The sequence below is a fragment of the Heterocephalus glaber genome, unplaced genomic scaffold (assembly GCF_053883595.1).
Source record: "Heterocephalus glaber isolate CG9 unplaced genomic scaffold, H.glaber_assembly_v1.0 deba00001773, whole genome shotgun sequence".
Lineage (NCBI taxonomy): Eukaryota > Metazoa > Chordata > Mammalia > Rodentia > Bathyergidae > Heterocephalus > Heterocephalus glaber.
This window is the reverse complement of record NW_028258463.1, coordinates 10,356,949-10,378,429: the sequence shown is the minus strand read 5'-3', so window position 1 is coordinate 10,378,429 and position 21,481 is coordinate 10,356,949. Positions and strand designations below refer to the sequence as shown.

General features: G+C 46.1%; 1 protein-coding gene across 1 annotated transcript; it reads left to right on the top strand.

Moving 5' to 3' along the window:
- Positions 1–498: 498 nt before the first annotated feature.
- Krt39 (keratin 39) lies at positions 499–7,621 on the top strand. The gene is made up of 7 exons (XM_004859854.3): positions 499–1,031; positions 1,904–1,986; positions 2,611–2,767; positions 3,391–3,552; positions 3,648–3,773; positions 5,080–5,300; positions 7,318–7,621. Exons 1-7 carry the CDS (start codon positions 564–566, stop codon positions 7,574–7,576), a joined length of 1,476 nt encoding a protein of 491 aa, XP_004859911.1. The 5' UTR covers positions 499–563; the 3' UTR covers positions 7,577–7,621.
- Positions 7,622–21,481: the final 13,860 nt, after the last annotated feature.

Sequence of the window (21,481 nt, the reverse complement as noted above, 5' to 3'; positions counted from 1 at the left end):
GAACGATAAAATACTGGGGAAAATCAGGTGGGTAGGACAAAATAAAATACTGATTTCTAAGTTAACCAACAATTATTGGATGTTAGTAGTTTCCCTTTTGTAGAGAAGAGAGGAAAAGGAGGGAGGGACTCATGCCTAGTCAAGTTGGATCCAGGGTGGAGAGGTCAACAAGGATTTAATGAACTCGATACTCACACTTACTTACTAATGGACGCTGTTCCGTCTGTGACAACTCCGACTTTTGAAGATGTGCGGTGAAGCTCTAGGCCCGATGGCAAGTGCTGCTTGTGGTGGGTAACAACTTAGTAGCCGCCTCGATGCACATGTTTATGAGACCAAGTAATTCTTCCCAGGTGAGTAAAAAGCAGACTAACGAGATGTTCCTGGGGGATTTGCTATAAACATTAGAAAGGAAAACACCCCACTGTGGTGACACCACCTGGAGCGGAGGCTATATAAGCACTTCAAAGAGGAAAAAGCCAACAGGCTTGGAATTCGAGCTCAACTGAGGGTTCTGGAGCTGGTGACCACAGATGTGGACGTAAACTGAGCTGGGCAACACTATGGATACCCAGGGCTGTACAGCAACTATTTCTCCCTCAACCCCACCCCAAAACTGCTCTGGGATTACAAACTTCAGAGCAGCCTCTTCTAACAACAGCTGTCATCACAGTGGCCCTGAAGCCAACAGCTGCCGACTGACCAACCACTTCCTGAGATCTCCCGAGGGCCAGGGCTGCTGCTCTACTCCCTGCCTTTGCTGCACCCCCATCGACCTGATAGGCAGCTTCAATGGCCGTCCCTGTCCGGACAGCTGTGTCTGGTACTGGGAAGGAATCAACAGTCACGAGAAAGAGGCCATGCAGGCTCTGAATGGCCGCCTTGCTAACTACCTGGAAAAGGTTCAGAAGCTGGAAGAAGAGAACGCAGCCCTGGAAGGCAGAATCCAGGAGGAGTGTACCAAAGAGCTCCCCATCCTGTGTCCCGATTACCTGTCCTACTACACCATCATTGAGGGGCTCCAACAGAAGGTAAGACTCTTAGCAATCCATTTAATCAAGTTGGGAACGGATGATCTCCAAGCAATGGTTACTTGCTAAAACTTTAAGTATTTTTAGTTCCTTCTATGCTGAAACTTTTTCTGGAAGAATAAGAAAAGCTCTAGAATGAAATTACCATCTTAGGGTACCATTCAGGCTTTTAGGTGTTTCCCTGTCCTAGAGATACGCTGTGCCATTCTGTATAACTAGATAGCTCAAGGTCAAACATGTTAACAACCAGTTGCTACCATTTCTTTAGTAAAAATAAGAAAGCCAGGCTCTGAGAAAATTAATTTCTTCTTTAATACATTTCCACACAGTTTAGTTCTTATCCATTTGCAACCATCACCTCCTTTATCTCCTTCTCTGCTTATTTTATCATCTTCACATTTTCAACTGTTTGTTTCTACACCAAACCTAAGTGTCCTATTCAGAGTAAGATGCTACTGCCACATATGTAGATTTATTCAGTTTTATGTGTTCAGCAAATATTTACTGAGCACTATCGACCATGTTCTAGACCATTATTCCAGAATGTGGGAAAATGTGGGTGAACTAGAAACGTCCCTACCTGGATGGAGTTTACATTCTACCAGATCATAGCATGTTAGGTAAATTTAGAACAGATTTTATAGTTTAACAGGAAGACATGCATACATCTTTATTTTAGTAATTTTTGCTGATCGTTTAAGAACATAGCAAGAACTCTGGCTTTCCAAAGTTTCCCAAGCTTCTTGGGCTCTGAAGACCTATGAAAAGTCTAACTGGCCTTCCTCTGCTATCTGAACCACACATGAGCCCCTTGGTTCCTAAAGGAGATCCTGGTATTTGTCTCATTTGTGTGTGTGATTTCTTAATTCTAGATCTTGTGTACCAAGGCTGAGAATTCCAGGCTGGTCTCACAAATTGACAACACCAAACTGACTGCAGATGACTTAAGAGCCAAGTAAGCCCACCCATCACTGTCGTGGATGGCAGAAGTCACCCCAAGTCTGACCTCAACACTGCCAATAAGATTACCCCCACACCTACCACCTCCGGCTCCCTAGCATGCTGGCACTAGCCCAGGAGACATCATCAGGTTCAAGGTCTGGTTAAGATTCACAGCCCTCACAGGTGTACGGCACCCAGGGTTGAAGCGTATGGACCCATTAATTACCAGTGCAAGAGTTCAGTAAAATAGGCAGGGTTCCCATGTTACCACCCAACTTACGGTGAGAAAATTGTGGTGTATGGGGAAGTTGCTTACAATTAATACAAGCCTGGGCCAAATCATAGACCGGGATTCCTGAGTCCTCACCCAAGGCTCTTCTCACACTGCATTACATCTAGAGGCAGAGGTAGAAGGATAAATTTCCTCGCTCAGAGTATAGCAATCTGGCATTCCTCTGGGTCATTTAGGCATAAGAACTACATCATGGTATTTATCAAATGGTTTCACCTCTCCAGAGAACAAAACCCTCCCTAGAAATACACTAAGTGACAGACCAGAGAAAATGTAGAAGGACATTCTGCTTGGCGGGACCCGCACCGTCTCCTTCATGATGTCTTTTGTGTCTGCCACTCACAGGTACGAAACTGAGGTGTCCGTGCTCCAGCTCGTGGAGGCTGACACCAGTGCCCTACAGCAGATCCTGGATGCACTGGCCCTGGGGAAGGCTAACTTGGAGGCTCGAGAACAGTCCCTGAAGGAGGAGCTGCTGGGCCTGAAAACCAGCCACGAGGAGGTTAGAGAAAGACCGAGAGCATCAACACAGTGACGCCTCTAAAATCAGCATCCTTTCCTTTGAATTGTGCTTGACCAAGGGCACCTGCCCTACACACTACTGTGGGTTTGGACCCTCACAATGCCTCTGGCTGCTCCCTGAACCACTGGTTTAATGCTTTTCAAAGCCACGTGTACCCAAAAGCCACCATTGTCCCAATTTTCCTGTCCTCGCAGGTTTCCCATCTTTTTTAGACATCCCTGAATACAGATTTCTGCCACTTCCTGTTGGTGCAAATCAGTGTTGGTCCAAGCCCGCATTGGCATCATAGAGACTGGGGGAGCATTATGTATTCTTCCTTCCTCTTCTGTGCTGAGTCTTCCATTACCCATCCCTAAAAATGACCTAAATTTTTTTCTGGAACTCCGATCTCATTGGCTAATTATTTATTTGGGCACATATTTAAATCCATAGTCGTAGCTGAAACAGCCTTCAGTTATCTTCGGAATCTCATATAAACCAGTATCCTTTTATTGCGGGCTGAGTTTGAGACACAATTAAGCTAAATTACTGCTGTTTGACTGGAATGAGAACACGGCATCACCTGTGCACCCAGTAACTTCACATTCTTTATCATTCCAAAGGAAGTCAGTTTGTTACAGTGCCAGTTTGGAGACAGGCTCAACATTGAAGTGACCGCTGCCCCTTCTGTGGACTTAAACCAGATTCTACAAAAACTGAGATGTCAGTATGAGTCCCTCATGGAGACAAACCGTAAGGACGTGGAACAGTGGTTCAACAGCCAGGTGGGGAGAGTAGAAAAGTCCCAAACGTTAAGCTGACACATTCCCGGGGGCTCTTTTGTCAGCCTTCCACGATTCCTGTGGCCCTTGTGTTTCAGATGGAGGAGCTGAACCAGCAGGTGGTGACGGGCAATCTCCAGCAACAATGCTGCCAGGCGGAGCTCCTCGAGCTGAGACGTACCGTGAACACTCTGGAGGTTGAACGGCAGGCCCAGCAGCAAATGGTATCAGCAGGCTGACAGAGCCCAAGATGGCAGTGGTGCTGACAGCCCTGACACATGTGTCTTGCGATGTTTCCCAAACTGTGCACCTTAGAACCACAGATCTTTTGTCTGTTACAGAGTCTATGGCTGAAAAAGGACTTCATAGTCAAATAAGTCTGGGGAGTGCTGGCTTAACCAAAAGCGAAACAGGGTGGCTTGCTGGAACCCATCAATACGCTGACCTACACCACGAATCTTCAAGAAGGGGCTAGGTGGTATTCAGCACTCCAAAACTTAGTTGACTGCGGCCCTCTTTTTTTTTTAACAGCATCTCACAGTAATCATGATCCATGGATTACACTTTGGGAAACACTAGGAGATCATTTCATTATATGCAAAGCATTTTTGTAAGATATCATAGCGGAATTATAAAACAATCTTATGAGGGAGGTTGAATGATTATCAACCAAGACTACTGATGAAGTTGCAAGAGCTAAGGTGATTTTCCCAAGACAAATCCTAGATGAGGGTCGTCTTTCCTATGTTATAAAGGTAGAAAGACACTGAGTTACTACAGCCTTAAGTGACATGTCCAAGGCCACAAAAGAAAGAAGAATTAGAGCCAGAATTCAGACTCCAAAGCCAGTAGCACTTCCACCTCATTACACCGCTTCTCTACAGAAGGAGATTACTCAAAAGCCCTGCTGTGAAGTGTGTTAGGAAGACCTTCCCCCCAAGTTGGTATTGTCACCAGACACTCGTGTGACCTTGGACAACTCATTTAACCTTTTGGACCTCAGCTTTCTCATCTGTGAGAATTGGGATGATCGTGCAAACACTGGGTTATGGTAACCTAAAATCTCATTGTTAGCCATAGATTTACAGAGTGATAGAACAGGAAAGAATGCTACTCATCAAAGTTTCAACTCTAATGATTTGCATATAAAGAAATTGACCTAGTGAAGGAATTGTTTATGGGTAAACATTGCCCACTTCTGTTTAAAGGTACAAACACTGATTGAACAGGTGACGTGTTTTAATGCCTGGTTGTATACAAGCTCAAAGCATTCTTTCTCTCATAAGTAGGGTAATGTGGTGAGAGATTATCAGATGGTCAGAAAGAACAGAGAGGGAAAACATGGTAAAGAAAAGCAAGCTTTAGCATAATTGATGATTTTGTTCTTGGATTTATTTGGGTGGATGCAGTAAAAGGGTTTGGAGATCCATTAGCATTGTCACAAAGAAACCATTGTTCAAAATGACTTCAACAATAACTTGGACTTAATGGAGTCATCATTCATAACCTGACTTTCCTCCTGCATGGTAGAGAGATTCCCAAGAACGCATCCTGGGGGAGACGGAGGCCCGCTACACAGCCCTGCTGTCCCAGATCCAGAGTCTGATCCACACCCTGGAGGCACAGCTGGCGGAGATCCGCAGCGCCCTGGAAAGACAGAACCAGGAATACGAGATTCTGCTGGACACCAAGTCCCAGCTGGAGTGTGAGATCGCCACCTACCGCAGCCTCCTGGAGAGCTCAGATGGCAAGTATGTAAACAAACAGAGCCCTGCACAGGAAAGGCCACTGGCCTGGGGGACGGCGCTCTGCTTAGCTGGCCCCTGATGGGAGCCGGGAGGGAGGGTGCACCTGCCCTCCCAAGCTGCCCGCTGGGAGCCCTGACCCATAGTTCCTCTGAACTTGGGGTGTAGGCTGAGTGGTGGCTCTGTAGAGCTGCACACCACGTCGAGTCTTTGTGGTTGTCTAGTTTCCTAGAGTTTTACACATTACTAGAGAAACAAAAAGCATTTCCCCAACAATGGACACTCCTGGTCACGTACAGCTTTCCCCTGTATGGAGAGGAGCACCTTGCTTGCCCAGATGAAGAGGACAACACAGGCCCCTCTGGAGGGACACTGTGCTCGGGCTCAAGTCCCCGGTCCTGCCTGGCCACTGATCCTCGATGCCGATAGCAGCATGTACACATGCGTGTTTTGTATCTTTTTAAAATGAAAGTTGAATTTTTAAAATGATAATAAGCTAACCAACCTGAGATGGGCTCACCTCATCCAAACTGATCCAACAAACGCAGAGTTACCTTTGCAGTTACAAAGCACACCTGTCTGGCCACGTTAATCAGAGACCTCTGTCCCCAGCCTTCTCTTCACTGGCCTGTCCACACGAGGGAGCACAATGGATGCTAAAGAGTTCCAGTATTCCAGAGCGTTCTGGTTATCAAAGAAAGATCAGATTTTTTCTTTGTATTGTTATTTATTTTTATTGGCACATGTTTGCATATACATAATGTTTACATCCCTTGTATGGAGTTAGTATGTGTACATAACTCATCTTAATGCCTTTTCTCATCCTCTTTCCTTTCTCTCCCTCGCCTCTCCAGCTCTCTCTTTTCTTTCTTTTCTTTTCCCCCTGTACCAGGGATCGAACTCAGGACCTTGCGCTTGCGAGGCAGGCGTGGTGCCACTGAGCTACATCCCCAGCCACTCCTCCATCTTTCAATCTCTTTCCCATCTGAGAAAAAATTCTATCTCCCTGCTTCCTATTATCTAGCTTTTCTTTTGCTCTTTATAGTTTAGCTTCTCATGTAAGAGAAACCATGAGATATTTAAGCTTGTGTGCCTGATGTATTTCACTTCATATTATGGTCTCAGGATGCATCCAATTTTCTACAAACAGCTCAAGTTTATCTTTCTTTATGGGATCTCTCCATTTCTTTCAGGGGAGTATGGCCACACTCCATTGTGTGTAAACACCACATTTTCTTCATCTGTCGATAGACATATAGACTGCCTCCAAGATTTAGCTATTGTGAACTGTGCTGCTGTAGATATGGGGAGGCATGGATCACTTTACCGTGATGTCTTTAACTTTTAGGGGAAGATACTTAAGGGGAAATAGGTGGATCCAATGGAATTTGTAGTTTTGGTTTTCTGAGGAATCACCATACTGATTCCCAGAGGCCACGCTAGTTTACTTTCCCAGCCACAGTGCAGAATGGTACTTTGAAGGGGCGTATGCTACTGACTGCATACTACTCCAGCTAGCCAAAGACTGTTCCTGCACAGGCACCAGAGTGCTGTCTTTGAAGCTGCTGAAGACTCCTCCATAGATGGGTTTCAGATCACCCACAGTGTGACCAATTCCCCATAAGAAAAATTATCTGATTAATTTTCACACTCGGATGGGGAGCCCCTTGGCTCGGCCCTCATCCCTGTTGATCCCGAGTGTGGCTCCTGCAGTGTCCACTCTGCAGATGAAAAGTCAAAGCCCAGGGCCAGCGGGGCCCCACCCCAGGCTTCCTGGGGCAGAGTTCTCCCCACGGTGCTCTGGCATTTGCTGAACTGACAATGTGATTAACGTAACACTTGTCAATTTAGAGTACTGTTTCCCAGTGAGCCGGCCTGATTCCTGCTCTTCTGCTAATGAATGAATAGCCTGTGAGCTACACACTCGGAAGGACAAATGTGACAACTTTGCCAGCCCCATCTTCCTTCGTTGCCATTGTTATTACTCCCCCTCAGTCCAAGTAAAATTCTATCTTTTCCTTAGGCTGCCTTGTGAGCCGTGCACCACCAAATCTGAGCCTTCCATGTGGGCAACCTGCAAGGCCAGAGCCCGGGAATGCCCTGCCCTCGTGTATACATCCCCGGCCCTCACTGGGACACGCAAGACCTGTGGACCCCTGCCCCGGATCCTGGTTAAAATATGCACCATCACCATGGAGGTCAAGGACGGGAAGGTCATTTCGTCTTACGAGCATGTGCAGCCCTGCTACATCACCCGGCCCCAGTCTGACACCCCAAGGTGATGGACATGACCCACATTCATGAAAGAGAGGCCAGTGCATGCTCCTGCCAGGTAGGGTTAAGCCCCGGGCCCGTCAGGTACCTAGCTTCTTACTACTACAGTGGGTCCCCATCGCTAGACAGAATTCCCTTTATCGGCTCCTCCCCTAAGTCACTGCTGCCAGCATGCTAAGGAATTGCACTTCTTTGGAAGGACACCCTGCCTTTATCTGAGGACAGGCACTGATCGGTGAGTGGCCTACATTGCTCGGCTCCCCCGGTGACAGACAGGTGACAGCCCTTGTTTACTTGTGCACCTCCTTGCAGCCAGTCAGACAAGTTCCAGGGTTGTTTGGGGCCATCGGCACCTAAAGGCAAAAAGCTACGTGTTTCCCTTCGCGCCTCCTGCTTTGAATACAAAATGCAGCCTCCACAGGCACAGGACGAATAAGGGGAAAGAGCCACAGTGTCTGGTTTCCTTGAACAGACAGCCATGAATCCGGATCCTGCTCAACCCTGCCGTCTCCATTAGGGTTTCTCTACACCAACATACTCTCCTTTCCCCGAGATATTTCTGAAAATGTCCATTGGTCTCTAAAACTCTGTGAATCTCCAAATAGTCTCTATGAAAATCGGGAATAGATTTGGGGAATGAATCTAGCTATTTCTTTAAAAAAAAAATCTTTGAAGAAACTAGGGCCTTTCATTAAATGTTTCCTATTCCTCTTTCTGTTCTTTAGGGAATGGGAGTTTGATCTGATATTTGACAAGGGACATTAGTTGGAATTCTCAAGACAAAACCCCTGATGGCTGACAATGAAAAAATAGCTTAGCTTCCCGCTTCAATCTATCCATCAGAGAAATGGACTTAGTATCAACAAACTGCAGAAAAGCAATGATGAATATTTGCTGGAAGCAAGCACAAGGCAGCCCCAGTGGGAGACGGGGCCATATAAGCACCAGCCAGTGCCACGGCTGCTTCCAGTAGCACCAGAGACTGTAAAAGTCATTCCTATGAAAACTATTGGCCATCTCTGGATGTTGTAGTAGATAATTCCAAACCCAACACAGGATGTGGGGTCCAAAGACCTGAAACACGAAACCTGTCACTTCCCAACCGTGATTCCGCACAAAACTTCTAGTCACCAGCAAATTGATTTCCCTATCTGTGGAACGAGGATCACACCTACCTCACGGGGCGCCTGTGAGAGCCACGTGAAACTGTGCATGTCACACTGCTTTGTATACTGCAAGGTGCTACACAGTGTGAGCGTTATATAATCTTCACCTTTAGCTACAGCCCAAGATCTAATTTTGTCACTGTGACCTCGTTTTAAAATGCTTTCTCCATAAACGCTTTCTCGAGTCATCATTTGGGAGTCTAAAGTGTTTAGCTTTGTGGCGGGACAAGCTCTCCTGGCATCGCCCCCTCAGGTCTAGTCAGTGAAGCGTTTCTGGATTCTTGGGGTGTGGATCAGATACCAGTCGACGCCTGATGCCCACAGCAGAGACTCTCGTTGATGACCTCACAGTTCAGCGATGTAGATGTTTTTCCTCCAGACAAGTGGTGATGATGCTAAGCCAGTGGAGTACAGAACTCCCAGGGTGATCTCTTTTCTCTCAACTAAATGGACAGAATACTTCCGGTCAGCATGTAACTGAACACATTCTCAGGGCGCAGGATGGAAATACGCAAAGAGCACAGAACTCGAACTCAGAAACCTTGGGCTGGAGTCACAGCACAACTGTGAAGTAAAAGGGAGTTCGTAATGCAGCCCCTGCCTAACCTGTGCCAGAAACATTAAACAAGATAGTAACAAACTCTGGGCCTCAGAAAGTCTAAGGTGCCATGCAGAAAAAATTCCCTAATGTTTTTTCAGTACTAGGGATCGAATCTGAGGACTTTGTACTGAGTTACATCCCCAGTCCTTTCTTATTTTTCATGTTTATTTTGAGATAAGGTCTTCTTGCCCAGTCCGAGCTTAAACTTGCTATCCTCCTGTCTCAGCCTCCCAGAGTGTTAGGAGTTCAGGTGTGTAGCATCATCACACCTGGTTTTAGTCTCTAAATTAAAAGCCAAACATTTGTCATGTCCACACATACTTTTTTCCTTTCTGTGTGATTCAGTTCTGGGCCAGAAGGGTCACCGATATATGCCATCAACATTAACCAGAAAACCAATTAGCAAGGGGGCAGACCAGCTCAGCCTGCTCTGAGCTTCTGCTTCCAACTAGATTTAGAGTTGAAGGACATCAGCAGACGCAGCCTAACCTCAGGCTGATGCCCAGTGCACTCTGAGTTCATCTCAGAAACAAGACATCTTCCTCCCAGCAGTGCACAGAATCCCCATCCCTGCTATGCTGAAAATCAGTTACGATGAACTGCACAGTAGAGAGGGAATTTCCCCATGCAACAGTTTATAGGGTTTGTTTTCCAAAATGGTCTTTGTATAAGAGAATATAAAGCCACCTGCAGGACCTTGTGTACATGCGGTCAAGCCCTTTACAGGCATTGTGGAGTCCGGATTTCACTAGGAAACTAAGGGTCCTCTCCGGCCACAGGAGGGAGTGAGAGCTCCCTTTGTAGCTCAGTACATGGGTTGGCCGCTGGAGTAGCAGGTCTCTCGGGAGGAGCAGAGAGGATTCCACACAAGTCTAATTTCAGCACAGCTCAAAGACAACCGGGAATCCAGCCACACAGCAGTCTCTGGGGCCCACAGACATACTTTTTGTAGATTTGTCTGTCTTCATTTTGACTCTCCCTAATACTGTGTCATCACAGGCTTAAACTCTCCCTGATATGGGGGTAGCCATGCTTCTTTCTCCCCCGTAGCTGCCCGTACCCAGCTCCCCCTGCATACGACACACAGCCTCTGCACCCTTATTGCTCAGGGAACATTCTAGTATTGCTGCCTTTACTTTTCCCCAAGAGCTCAGCGAGTGCCAACCTGTGAGGTGACTTCCCTCCAGGATGTGCGCCTCTAGGGCCACCTGGCCACCACCTGCAACCACGCTCCCGGCAGAGCTCGTACAGTGTAGAGTCTTGGTCCGAACCCCAGACCTCCTGCAGTAGCTTCTCTAGATGCAGGATCCTGGAGTCCAGATTTTAACTAAACTTCCAGCTTTGATGTATGTGCTGAAGTCAAAACCACTGTTGTAGTTGATAAATAATTTTTTTAAAGATCTGGCTAACTCAATGTCTTTTTTTTTTCATATTTTTTTTAATGAACACAAGTTAACAGTTCACGTGAAAGGGACTCCCTGTGATATTTACATACATGTAGACAGTGTACACTGATGGAATTCATCCACCCTTCTTTATGTGCTTCTCTCTAAGATTCCACTATTGGCCTTGCCAGTTACCACATTTGCAGATAGCTCCTCCTCTGCATGTCTGTCCACCTGCTTATAGAACGGGGTTCAGCGTTAACAATGAATAATTGAATATGTGTTCTTAACTCCTTTGATTCTGGCCACACCACCACGCAGGAGCTGGTCTGAGCAGTCCTGTGGGACAGGTGAGGGAAAAGCCAGACAGAGAAGCTGAACAACTCACCCCCCCCACACACAGGGAAACTGAATTCTAAGTGCTTTGCTTTCCTCAGCACCAGATGTATAATCAATCTCCAAAACAGAAATAACCCACAACAGCCGTGCTTGTTTTCCACCTGTTCACAGTGCCCTCTGCGTGCCTGTCACCGCCGCTGTCAGAAGTGCGAGAGGAGTCTTTGTGCCCGCGACCATGGGTCACTTTCTCATGAACCTCACTCGTGCATAGGCTGAGCAGGTTTAGAATTAGAGACATTCTGCGGATAGCTAAGAGTTCATATCAATGACCAAGAGGCTGGAACCCAGAGAGGAAGGTAACCAGCTCATGCATCAGGTCAGTGAGAAAACCCTGCACTCTTCCCTCTGGCTCCCACCCATCTGGAGGGACAGCAGTAGGATGGTGTCTAACAGAGCCAACACTGAACCAAACCTTGGGTTCCAGCGCTCAGGAGCATCCTTTAGCTCCTTTCTTCCTGTGCTCTGGATGCTCAGCACACGCTCTTCAGAGCCAATACCTTTAGATTATCTGACAACTGCTGATGTAACTTGACTCACATTATTGTGTCTGGTCCCCAACATCTGTAAAAAGGAAATGACGCCAGAAACCACATCCTCCAACCCCAACCCACCTTGTAAAGCCAATAAAATGTTGTCAGTGTGTTCTTCATGTCACCTACAAGCTAACTGCTGAGTGCTGCTATTATTCACTCTCATAACTTCCATTTATCAAGCAAGGGGGAAATGTGTCTAACCCTAGGCAGAATTGAACCCACGGTCTGGGTAAGCTTATCCTAATTCTGTCCTTCTTGATTTAAAATTAAAGTTGTGGTCATTAAAGTTATTTTTAAATCAAATATGCTGTCTCAATAGAAAGGAAGGAGAAAGAGATTGAAATTCCAATCAGCACAGCAACCCAGGGAGCCACAGGTTAGAACCCGCGCCTGCAGGCCTGAGATGCGCTTCTTGTTTTGACAGCGGCATCAAATGTCTTTTATAGGAAATGAATCCTTTGGCGATTTGGCCGGCAGGAAATATCTGGTCAATGTGCTCAGGCATGATTCACAGCTTTGTAGGAACAACCCACGCACCCAGTTCGAATGGGAATGGCCCTATTTGGCCACACTGGGAAGGTTTATTTCAACTGGGATCATCCATGCAGGTTGAGTGCCACACCTGGAAAGCTTTCTTAGGCAACGCTGTCAGCCATAGGCCATCGCTTTGGGGCACATGAGAAGCACGTGAAATGTCCATGCTTCTCGACATCTCGTGAGAGGCATCGCAGGAGCAAAAGTCACCAACATGCTTTCTTTATCTTGCTTTCTCTCACTCTTCCTCGCTCCCTTGTTCCTCTCTCCCTCCCTCCTTCTCCTGTTTCTCCTCTCTGTGTCTGAAATAACAGAACAATCAACTGGACATGCTGGTGTTATGGGACAAACAGCTCAGGCAAGCAGCTCGCTTAATATTTTCTAGGGTGTCCCAGGGCTCCCTTTTCTGTGTCTTTGCAGAATGACCACAACATCGAGAAGCCTTTCTTCTAAGCCTGGGCAAAACTCTCTGCTCTCACAGCTCCTTGTGGGGGGCCCAGCTGGTGCTCGAGAGTCACCCCGTAGAGGGTGCACCCATTCACATGGTATCTGGAGCTCTTTAATCTTCTGACCCAGAGAAAAGGACAGAGACCCCACTTTGGGGTGGATTCTCCTCGAGCCGTGTGGTTGGTTCCAGAGAACTATTGTCCCCAACCATATGTAAGAGCACAAACGTCCCTTGCTGCACCTCAGTTGGGGACAGGGGTCTGTCTGCTTGTTGTCCACTGAACCAGCAGGAAAAAAGTAACTGTGTCCTCCTCCCTCATGGTCAGCCTCTGGGACATGTGCCACCCACCTTCCAGTATGGTTTCTGTGGCTGCAGGCACAGTAGGCAGCAAACTAAACCCCGACCCACTTGAGAGGACTCTACACATCCAAAGCGAAAGGGAGACTCAAATGCAAATCCAGAACGAGTAGTCCAGAAAATCCAGAACTGGGGTATTAGAAAGGGCCAGAAGAGAATGATGCCTATCTCTGGTCAAGAAGCAGAATCTCATACTGATTGAAAACAAATACTTGGATCTAGACCAACTGGATCTGGTTCCCGGATGTGAGATCTTGGGCAAATCACTTGAGCTCTCTGACTCTACTTGCTCGTCTGTGACATGGGGCTATTAATAGCATCTACGTCATGAGCTTGAGATGATGTCATTAATTAATGCATGCAAAGCTCTCAGAACATTCCTGGCATCCAGTACTGTTATCAGCAGATATCATGGCACTGCTTTGAGAAGCTTACATTCAGTTGGAAAAATAATCACACTAGAGCTAGTGAATTATCCCACCTGGGCTAATTGACAAAAGCACTGTTAACTCCAAGCCATCCTAATAGCTAATGAAAATACCAGGTTAAAAATGGAAATTCTCCTTTTAGTAGAAGGTGGAGTCATGTAATGGACCGAAGTGAAAAATCCCATGCAGCAGAAAGTTAGGGGCAAGTTGGAAAGGATCTCTCCATGACACAACACTCTTCACAGGTTTGGGCAGCTAATGGGAAGAAGATAGCCAAGAGGAAGAGGGAGATAAATTCGAAGTCAACCATGTAAGTAGGATCACTCTTGGGAAGGACAGAAAAGCCAGGCAGCTCCGGCAGGAATGCTGACCCCTGTCCTAGTCATACACGTTGTCCTTGTCCCTGGTGCCTCCGGTGTCGCCTGCAATCAGTAGAAAAGGCAGAAAGAAGACTTCTGAAAAACTGAGTTATCAGGGGGCATCAAGGACACAATCCACATGGTTAGATGGGCACGAAGCCCTGGCGCCTCTAAGACCAAGAGCAGAAAGAGCGAGGCAGCTCCTCCTGTTTAATCACAAGTTGATTTGCCGTTGGGCTTCCGACGTTACACCAGGTGCCTCACGTGAATTCTCTCAGTCACAGCACCTGACACCCAAAACTTAAAGGAGGAGGGGTCCGCTTTGGCAGTTTCGGTCTGTGGGCAGCTGGCCCCAAAGCAGGGACAGGACAGCAGAGGGACCTCACAGAGGAAAAGGGACAACACATCGTAGCCAGGAGCAGAGAGAAGAGAGTAGTCCGAGGCACGGGTTCAAGTTCCCAGGTCCCATCCCCCGCCACCCACACCCAGCCAGGCCACTTCCTACGAGTCCAGTTAACTACTGGACTCACCGACGGGGAGTCCACTTAGCACGGCGCCCACCACACCCGTGGGGCTCCGGCGGGATGTTTTCCACCTAAACCCTAACGTTACCTTTCCCGGTTCTCGTGATTCTCCCCAAGGTACTTTTACTCCCACTTCCGACAACTGAACAAAGGCTCACAGAAGTGAAGTAACTGGCTCAGGGACACATGGAATGATAAAGTTAAGATCAGAACAAATTCGCATCTTCTATGCTTCAAATGCACAACCATTTATGTGATTGCTCGAGCTGATTAGATAATAAACGTATGCAGGCTCATTAAAGAGCTCAAGAAACAAGGTGAATTGTGGAGTTCTAAATAAAGTGGGCCCCGAACATGCATGTACCCCGGTCCAGGAAGGTGGAGATTACACACAATCACGGGGCACACGAGTCAGGCCAGTGCTTCAGACCTCCCCATAGACCCCACATCTCTCTTCTTTTGAGCAAAAACCTTCACGTTTAACCTCGCTTCTCTAATTCTCAGTTACAATAAAGAAGATGCCCTGATTCCCAGATGGAAACTGTGGTGGCAGAATGGATCACCACAATGTTAAATTAATAATTTTGCATTCTGGGTCGGTCATTCATCTGGCACTTAGAAGTTAGGTTACTGTGAGCCAGCTCCTGGAGACCCCTTTAGCTCTGGTACACTAAGAAAAATAGTGCTCTGAGAACAGACATAGATAACTGACTGTACACAGGAGCATCACCCCAAGTAGCTCTATCCAGGGGTCCTGATGCCCTAGCTGAACAGCGCCCCCACCGTCTCTCAGTCGAACTGCAGCAGCCAGGTCGTTGGGTTTGTGTGAAGCTTATTGTTTGAGTGTTGGCCTTGCATAGCTCTGCTCTGCTAGATATAAAACCGCAAGTTCTCCCTTGGAGCAGCTCCTGGAAAGGGTCGGCCTCCTTTCTAATCCTATTTACATTCATGGTTCTGCAAGGTCTAGACAAAGGCTGCCGATGTGATGCGTGTGCTCCCAGACTCCAGGGGGGACGTTCTGGTTTTGATCCCTCCTGTGACTAATGAAGGGGGGCCCTAAGCCACCCAGGATCCCTTTCAAGAAAGGCTGCAAGTTGTCAGGGCCGGGAGGAGTAATCGGAGGTGAGATAGGGTGAGCTAGGTCGTATGACAGGAGACGCTCTCTGTGAATTCAAGGGAAGCACTGGAGAAATGAGAGCAGAGCGAGAAAGAAACAAAATGGGCGTGTCCTTGTGGCTGCAGAGTGAGTGGAGCTCGCCCCAGTGGAAGAGAACATCTGGCACCCCTAAACTGCAGGGATCGCCCTGGGGTCTCTTCACAGTAACAGTGTGAAGCTTGTTGTGTGGAAAACAGCAACCAGTGGTGCAGAACCCCATGGTGGATACCCCTTCGATTCTGTCCTCATTATGTCACCAAGGGGTCTTGGATTCTCAGAAACATCCTGGATCCTGTGTGATTTCATCTTTTTTCAAGAAAAAAAAAATGTCTAAACAAATGTGATTTAAAATTCTCCGATTATCTGAAGCCTCGTGTATAAATGAATTTTCGAATGTTTAAGAGCTGATAATTTAGCTAATTTAGAATTGAGAAAATGTAGTTACTGTAACTATCTCTGCTGCTCTACTAATAAGGGTCCATAGTCAATGCACATGTTGAAAGGGTGCTTTATAAATTGACCTAAGAAAATATCCTGTACATCTTCGCTATCTTCAGCAAAAACTCATCCCTGCAGCCTTGTTTGGTGCCTGCACATGTGCTTGCTATACAAACTCTCTACAGTGACTAAACCAAGTTACCATGAACGTAGGGACTCAAAATAACGTCAGTGAATTATCCTACAGCCCTTCTGGGGGGCAGAGTCAGGGTGTCTGCAGAGCTGGCCCCGTCCTGGGGGCCCCGGGGCAAACCCTTGGCCCTGCCCTTCCCAGCCCCTGGGTCCTACTCCCCCTCATGTCCTCTAGCCTCCCTCAGTCAGCAGCAGCATCGCTCTGAACCCCGCTTTTGTCCCAGCCCCTTCTTCAGCATTCACTGACTCTTCCCTTCCAGCTGTTTGTTTGTTTGTTTGTTTGTGTTTGGTTTTGGTACCAGGGATTGAACTCAGGGCCTTGCGCTTGCGAGGCAGGCGGTGGCACCACTGAGCTAAATCCCTGGCTCATCCCTTCCATCCCTGACTCATAAAAACACTTGGGATTGCACGGGGCCAGCAGACAGTTGAGAATATTTGCAGCTTGGATCTCCTTTTCCTTTTTACCACATAGCATAGCTTATTCGTGGGTTCTAGGGATCCTGGGGGGGGGGGGTGTTGCTTATAATAAACAAAAGCTGGGGGGAAAAGGAGAGAGAGAGAGAGAGAGAGAGAGAGAGAGAGAGAGGGAGAGGGAGGCATCCTATACATTATCTCTGTAAAACACCAACACAAAAACTGCAGGCCAGTGTGTACCATGATGAAGTCATCAACTCATCAAGTTTCCCTGCTGTCCTTCAAGCCTCGGGGAACACAACAATGGAAGTGTAGTCTGTGTTTAAGGCTGTACCTTAACTACTAGTTTACAGTTGCACACACACTCCATCCCTCCCGGGGGTCATCTTTTTATAGCAACAATAATAGCGATTACGATTTCCTGAGCACTTACAATGTGCCAAGGGTTAAATGGTCTCTATGTGCATTTTCTACACAACTACTTATTTCACAGGTGAGAAACAAGAAACATGAGAGGTTCTAAACTTACTAGGGTCATAAAAGTAGTGTCGAAGCCAGAATTCAAACCCAGGACCATGAGACTCCAGATGCTGCACTTTTAAGCATTAAACAGAACGACTACTTCTTCTGTTAGCCAATATTCACTTTGCAAAAATTTGTTCCCTAGCTGACCTCTTATGATTTCCGTGAGGAAGGAAACACAGCTGGTATGATTCCATCCCTCCAGCCAGCTTTGGCACTACACTGTCTTCTACAAAGCCAACGGGCCGGGGATTTAGCTCAGTGGTTCCACCACCGGCCTCGCAAGCTCAAGGTCCCGAGTTCGATCCCCAGTACCAAAAAATAAAAAATAAAAAAAATAAAAGCCAAGGGAAGATCTCTAAAACTGGTTCCGTCTACTCCACCCCACCCTAAGCCCCTGTGGCTATAACACAACACAGCATTGGGATTGTTCTTGCAACTCTCTCCGAGTGGAAATAACGCTCATCTCAAAATACAAATAACTTGAAACAGATAAGAGAGTAAAAGTAAAATATATCAAAATAAAGAAATTGGAGACTATGTTTAGAATATAATTTATATGGGAAATGAAAATCACAAAGGCACTGAAGATATTAAACTAAATTCTGTAAGTTTAGAACATTTTATACAAATATATAACGTTCCAGGCCCAGGGATTTAGCTCAGTGGTTCCGCTGCCTGCCTCGTAGGTGCAAGGTCCCAAGTTTGATCCCCAGTCCAAAAAAAAAAAAAAAAAAAATATATATATATATATATATATATATATATATATATATAGAACACTGCGTCCAAAGCCAGAACATAGACACATATTTTTTTATTTGCATTTTAATTAACACATAATTATATGCCTATCTGAGGTATACTGTGATATTCCCGTACATATAATGTGTAATCATTAAATCAGAATAATTAGCATTTCCATATCCTTATCATTTGTGTCTGGAGGCTTCAAGGTCTCCTCTTTTAGCTCTTTTAGAGTATATTATTTCACCCAACCAAAATAAAGTATTCTGAAATACTTTAATACACAAATGTATTTTAACAACACTACCACTGAGCGCTTTTAGGGGTAATGGATAGATTACTTACTTTGATTTCCGCTCTCGTTGGTTAGGTGTAATCTCAGTCTGCAGTTGTGAAAATCAAGCACTGAGGGACTACCAGCAGACAGCAGAATTTAAGCCTGGTGTGAGGATATTCATCAGCCTAGATCCCACCATCTCGTGGGCTGTGCTTACTAAATATAAAGTCCTGTAATTATGATTTCTTTATTAGTTCATCTGGAGGTAGAAGCACGCTTTTAGCCTGGGATTTTTGCTCCAACCCTCGTGACTTCCTGACAACTTCATCGGTCTCCTCTCTGTCCACACCTGTGGGTCATGACTGCTGGGTGGACCCACGGGTGTTCACAATCATTATCACAGTCATCAGTGTCTTCAGCCCACCCCTGTGCACGGCCCCCTGTGGGTTACCACACTCACCTGAGTCATGTATATGCACAGATTCCAGACTGCAAAGTTCCCATATGTATGCCAACTCCTTCACACCTCACAACAACCCTGCCAATTACAGGGAAGGTTATTCAGCCTGATTCTCCTGATTTGAACATTGAGACCAGAGAAGTTAAGGTTTCCAGGTGAATTAACAGCAGAGCATGAACTCTAACCCCCAGCTCTGATCCTTTCCACTTGTCTGCATGGTAACAAAGTTGTAGAAAAGGTCATCATAGAGGTGAGCTTTAAAAAGAAGAGGCAGTCACTGTGAGCATGACCTGGAAGGGTGCATCTCCCTCCCCAGCTCCTCCCTTCTCCGTCTCCTTCCTGGCCACCATGAGGTGAGCATCTCTCCCCCCCCAGACCCTTCCACCGTGCCCTTCCTGCCTTGGAGCCAGCTGACCGTGGACTCAATCCTCTAAAAATCGGTGAGCCAGAATAAACCCCACCTCCTTTCAGTTGTGGGCATCGGGCTGTCTGTTCCAGCCACAACAACATGACTACGACACAACTATGCCTACCCAAAGAAGAGAGAAAGGGAAAGAACAAACCTGCATCTCAAACTGAAAGTCAAGCAGGGCAGGGGATTTAGCTCTTACTACTCTAATATCCCTGAATATTTCACTAAGTCATTCCTCTACTAAAAATAATAAGCAAACCACTGTCACTTCTCTTCCAGACAGGTGCAATGGCCCCCTGAGGTCCCCAAATGCTTATCCCTGCTCCCGTGCTTTTCCACAAGGTGTCCGGGATTATATTCTTGACCAATCAATATGATGATGGCTCAGCACTCCTGCTTAAAGCCTTTCTGAGATTTTCCATGATGCTTATGTCAACAATCAGAATACACAGCAGGGCTGGAAAAATCCTGCAATGACCCAACATCTCTGTGTGCCACTGGCTTCTCCTTGTGCTGCTTCCTTCCTTGCTCTTTCTACTCCAGCCCCTCAAATACATACCCAATAAATACTTGGGGAAGAAATGAGCGAATGTGTGAACAATGTAGTAAGACTTATGGAATAAGAAGCAAACAAATAAATGGTTGAATTTCAGGTACCAGCTGTCAAAAGAGGAAGAATGCTGGGAGGGAGGGTCAGGAGTCTGCCACCGCCCTTCATGTACACCAGGCCCTGCCGAAACATGAACCACTGGCTGAAGTGAACCCCCCTAAGGACAGGACGCCAGCAAACTACATGAGATCATGCCTTGACAAACAACACTAGTTACTCAAACGGCTCTTGATGGGGGAAAAGAAAAAGAAAGTAACGCCCAGTAAGCACCAAAGCTAACATGTGGGTTAATTCAGGGATTTTTAAAGCCAAGAGCCTTTGTATAAGGGATTTGTTTGATTACTTATCATGTCTGTTGGGTCAAGATGACAGTAAGAAGCAAAGAGAAGAGTGAAACCATTTCAGTCTCGCAATAGCACTCCCCACCCAATAGTGGAGATCTGTCTTTCTTCTGTCACCTTGAATGAACAAAGTCACCACTTGGTGGCGGGCCAAAGTAGCATGAAAGGATTTAAGGACCTTTCTGAAAGCAAGTTTAAGGAAGAGGGACTTGGCACTACTTTCAAAGAAGCTCAGCACAGCCTGCCCTCTTTGGAAGGTTCCGCATCCCAGGGAGGGAGCTGCAGGAAGAAACAAGGAAGAAAAGGTCACCAAATGAGGTTCCCAGGTACTGGGTGACAGAGACGTCATTTAAATGGTGATTGCCGGGGATTTAGCTCAGTGGTTTCATCGCCTGCTGCGCAAGCGCAAGGACCCGAGTTCAAGAGTTCAATCCCCAGTACCAAAAAAAAAAAAAAAATGGCAATGACTTCATTGTCGCTCGGTGAAAAGACCCTGACAACCCTCCCGGTGGAAAAGGGACCCTCTCCATGATGAAGCCAAACTGCGGCATCTCCCTGCAGTGTGGCCATTCTGAATTTGACCTAAAAATGAGTAAAGAGCTGGTCATTGCTGCTAAACACCCCAGACCCAGCCTTCGTAGTCATATAACAGATTATTGGGCAAAATACTACAAAAAAAAAAAAAAAGCAAAACTGCAGCAAATACTCAAATCCAGAAGCTAAAGGATCCTTAAAAGCAGGAATTGTCTATTAGCTAGAATCTCTCAACAAAGTTAATAATTAAATGAAATAAATTAGAATATTCTGATTCAAAGTATTTGTGGTTATAGACATTAGCCAACTCTGAATGAGAGACAAAATACGTACTTTGAGGGGAGAAAAAAAAGCCATAGGGATGTTTAAAGTGTAGTTGGACAATTATTAATAAACACGTGCTTGAACCAACATCCTACAATCCTAAAAATTTTAATGAACTTAAAGAATCATGTCCATGGCTTTAAAAGTGGGAGGAGGGAGGGCCTGACCGCAGAACAACAGTAAGTGTCCGGGCTCTGCTGCTAGCCTGATCTTGCTGTGGTCTTAGCTACTGTTTCTTTTTGCCTGTAAAATGAAAAGGAATGAAGCAAAGCAGATGATAAATACCTCTCATTTCAAAGTCCAAGATTACATTTTTATGAAACACAAAAACCTCAAATGTTTTATTGTTAACTAAAGCCCAACAGAGGGAAGGAGACTCGGGAGTTTTACATTATAGGATCCTAACTTATTCAATGTATATACTGCTTTGCAAGGTTAAAGAAATAGCCTCCTTCTCAGGAAAGTAAAGTTTTGCATGCAAGTTTAGAGATTTTACTGACTTCTTGAAATAAATATACACACACACACACACACATATTCCTCCAAAACATGTATCCACACTCTTTAGGAAAAGAAAACCTTGTATAAATGTTTTATTACTAAATTTATTTGGACATCATGAGATTAATACAAGTTACCTTTGGCCTCTACAATGACAAGAGGGGCTCAGAGTGGTGGCCATGAGCTCCCAGATATTTATTAGTGGGGTGAACTGCCGCTTGGGTCACCTTGGTCACTGAGATTGCTGCAGG

Excerpts from the sequence above, each read along its gene's own strand:
- Krt39 (XM_004859854.3), top strand. The coding sequence starts at position 564 with ATGGATACCCAGGGCTGTACAGCAACTATTTCTCCCTCAACCCCACCC. Across the intron at positions 3,774-5,079 it reads GGCAGGCCCAGCAGCAAATG|AGAGATTCCCAAGAACGCAT; the intron begins GTATCAGCAGGC and ends CCTGCATGGTAG. Across the intron at positions 5,301-7,317 it reads CTGGAGAGCTCAGATGGCAA|GCTGCCTTGTGAGCCGTGCA; the intron begins GTATGTAAACAA and ends TCTTTTCCTTAG.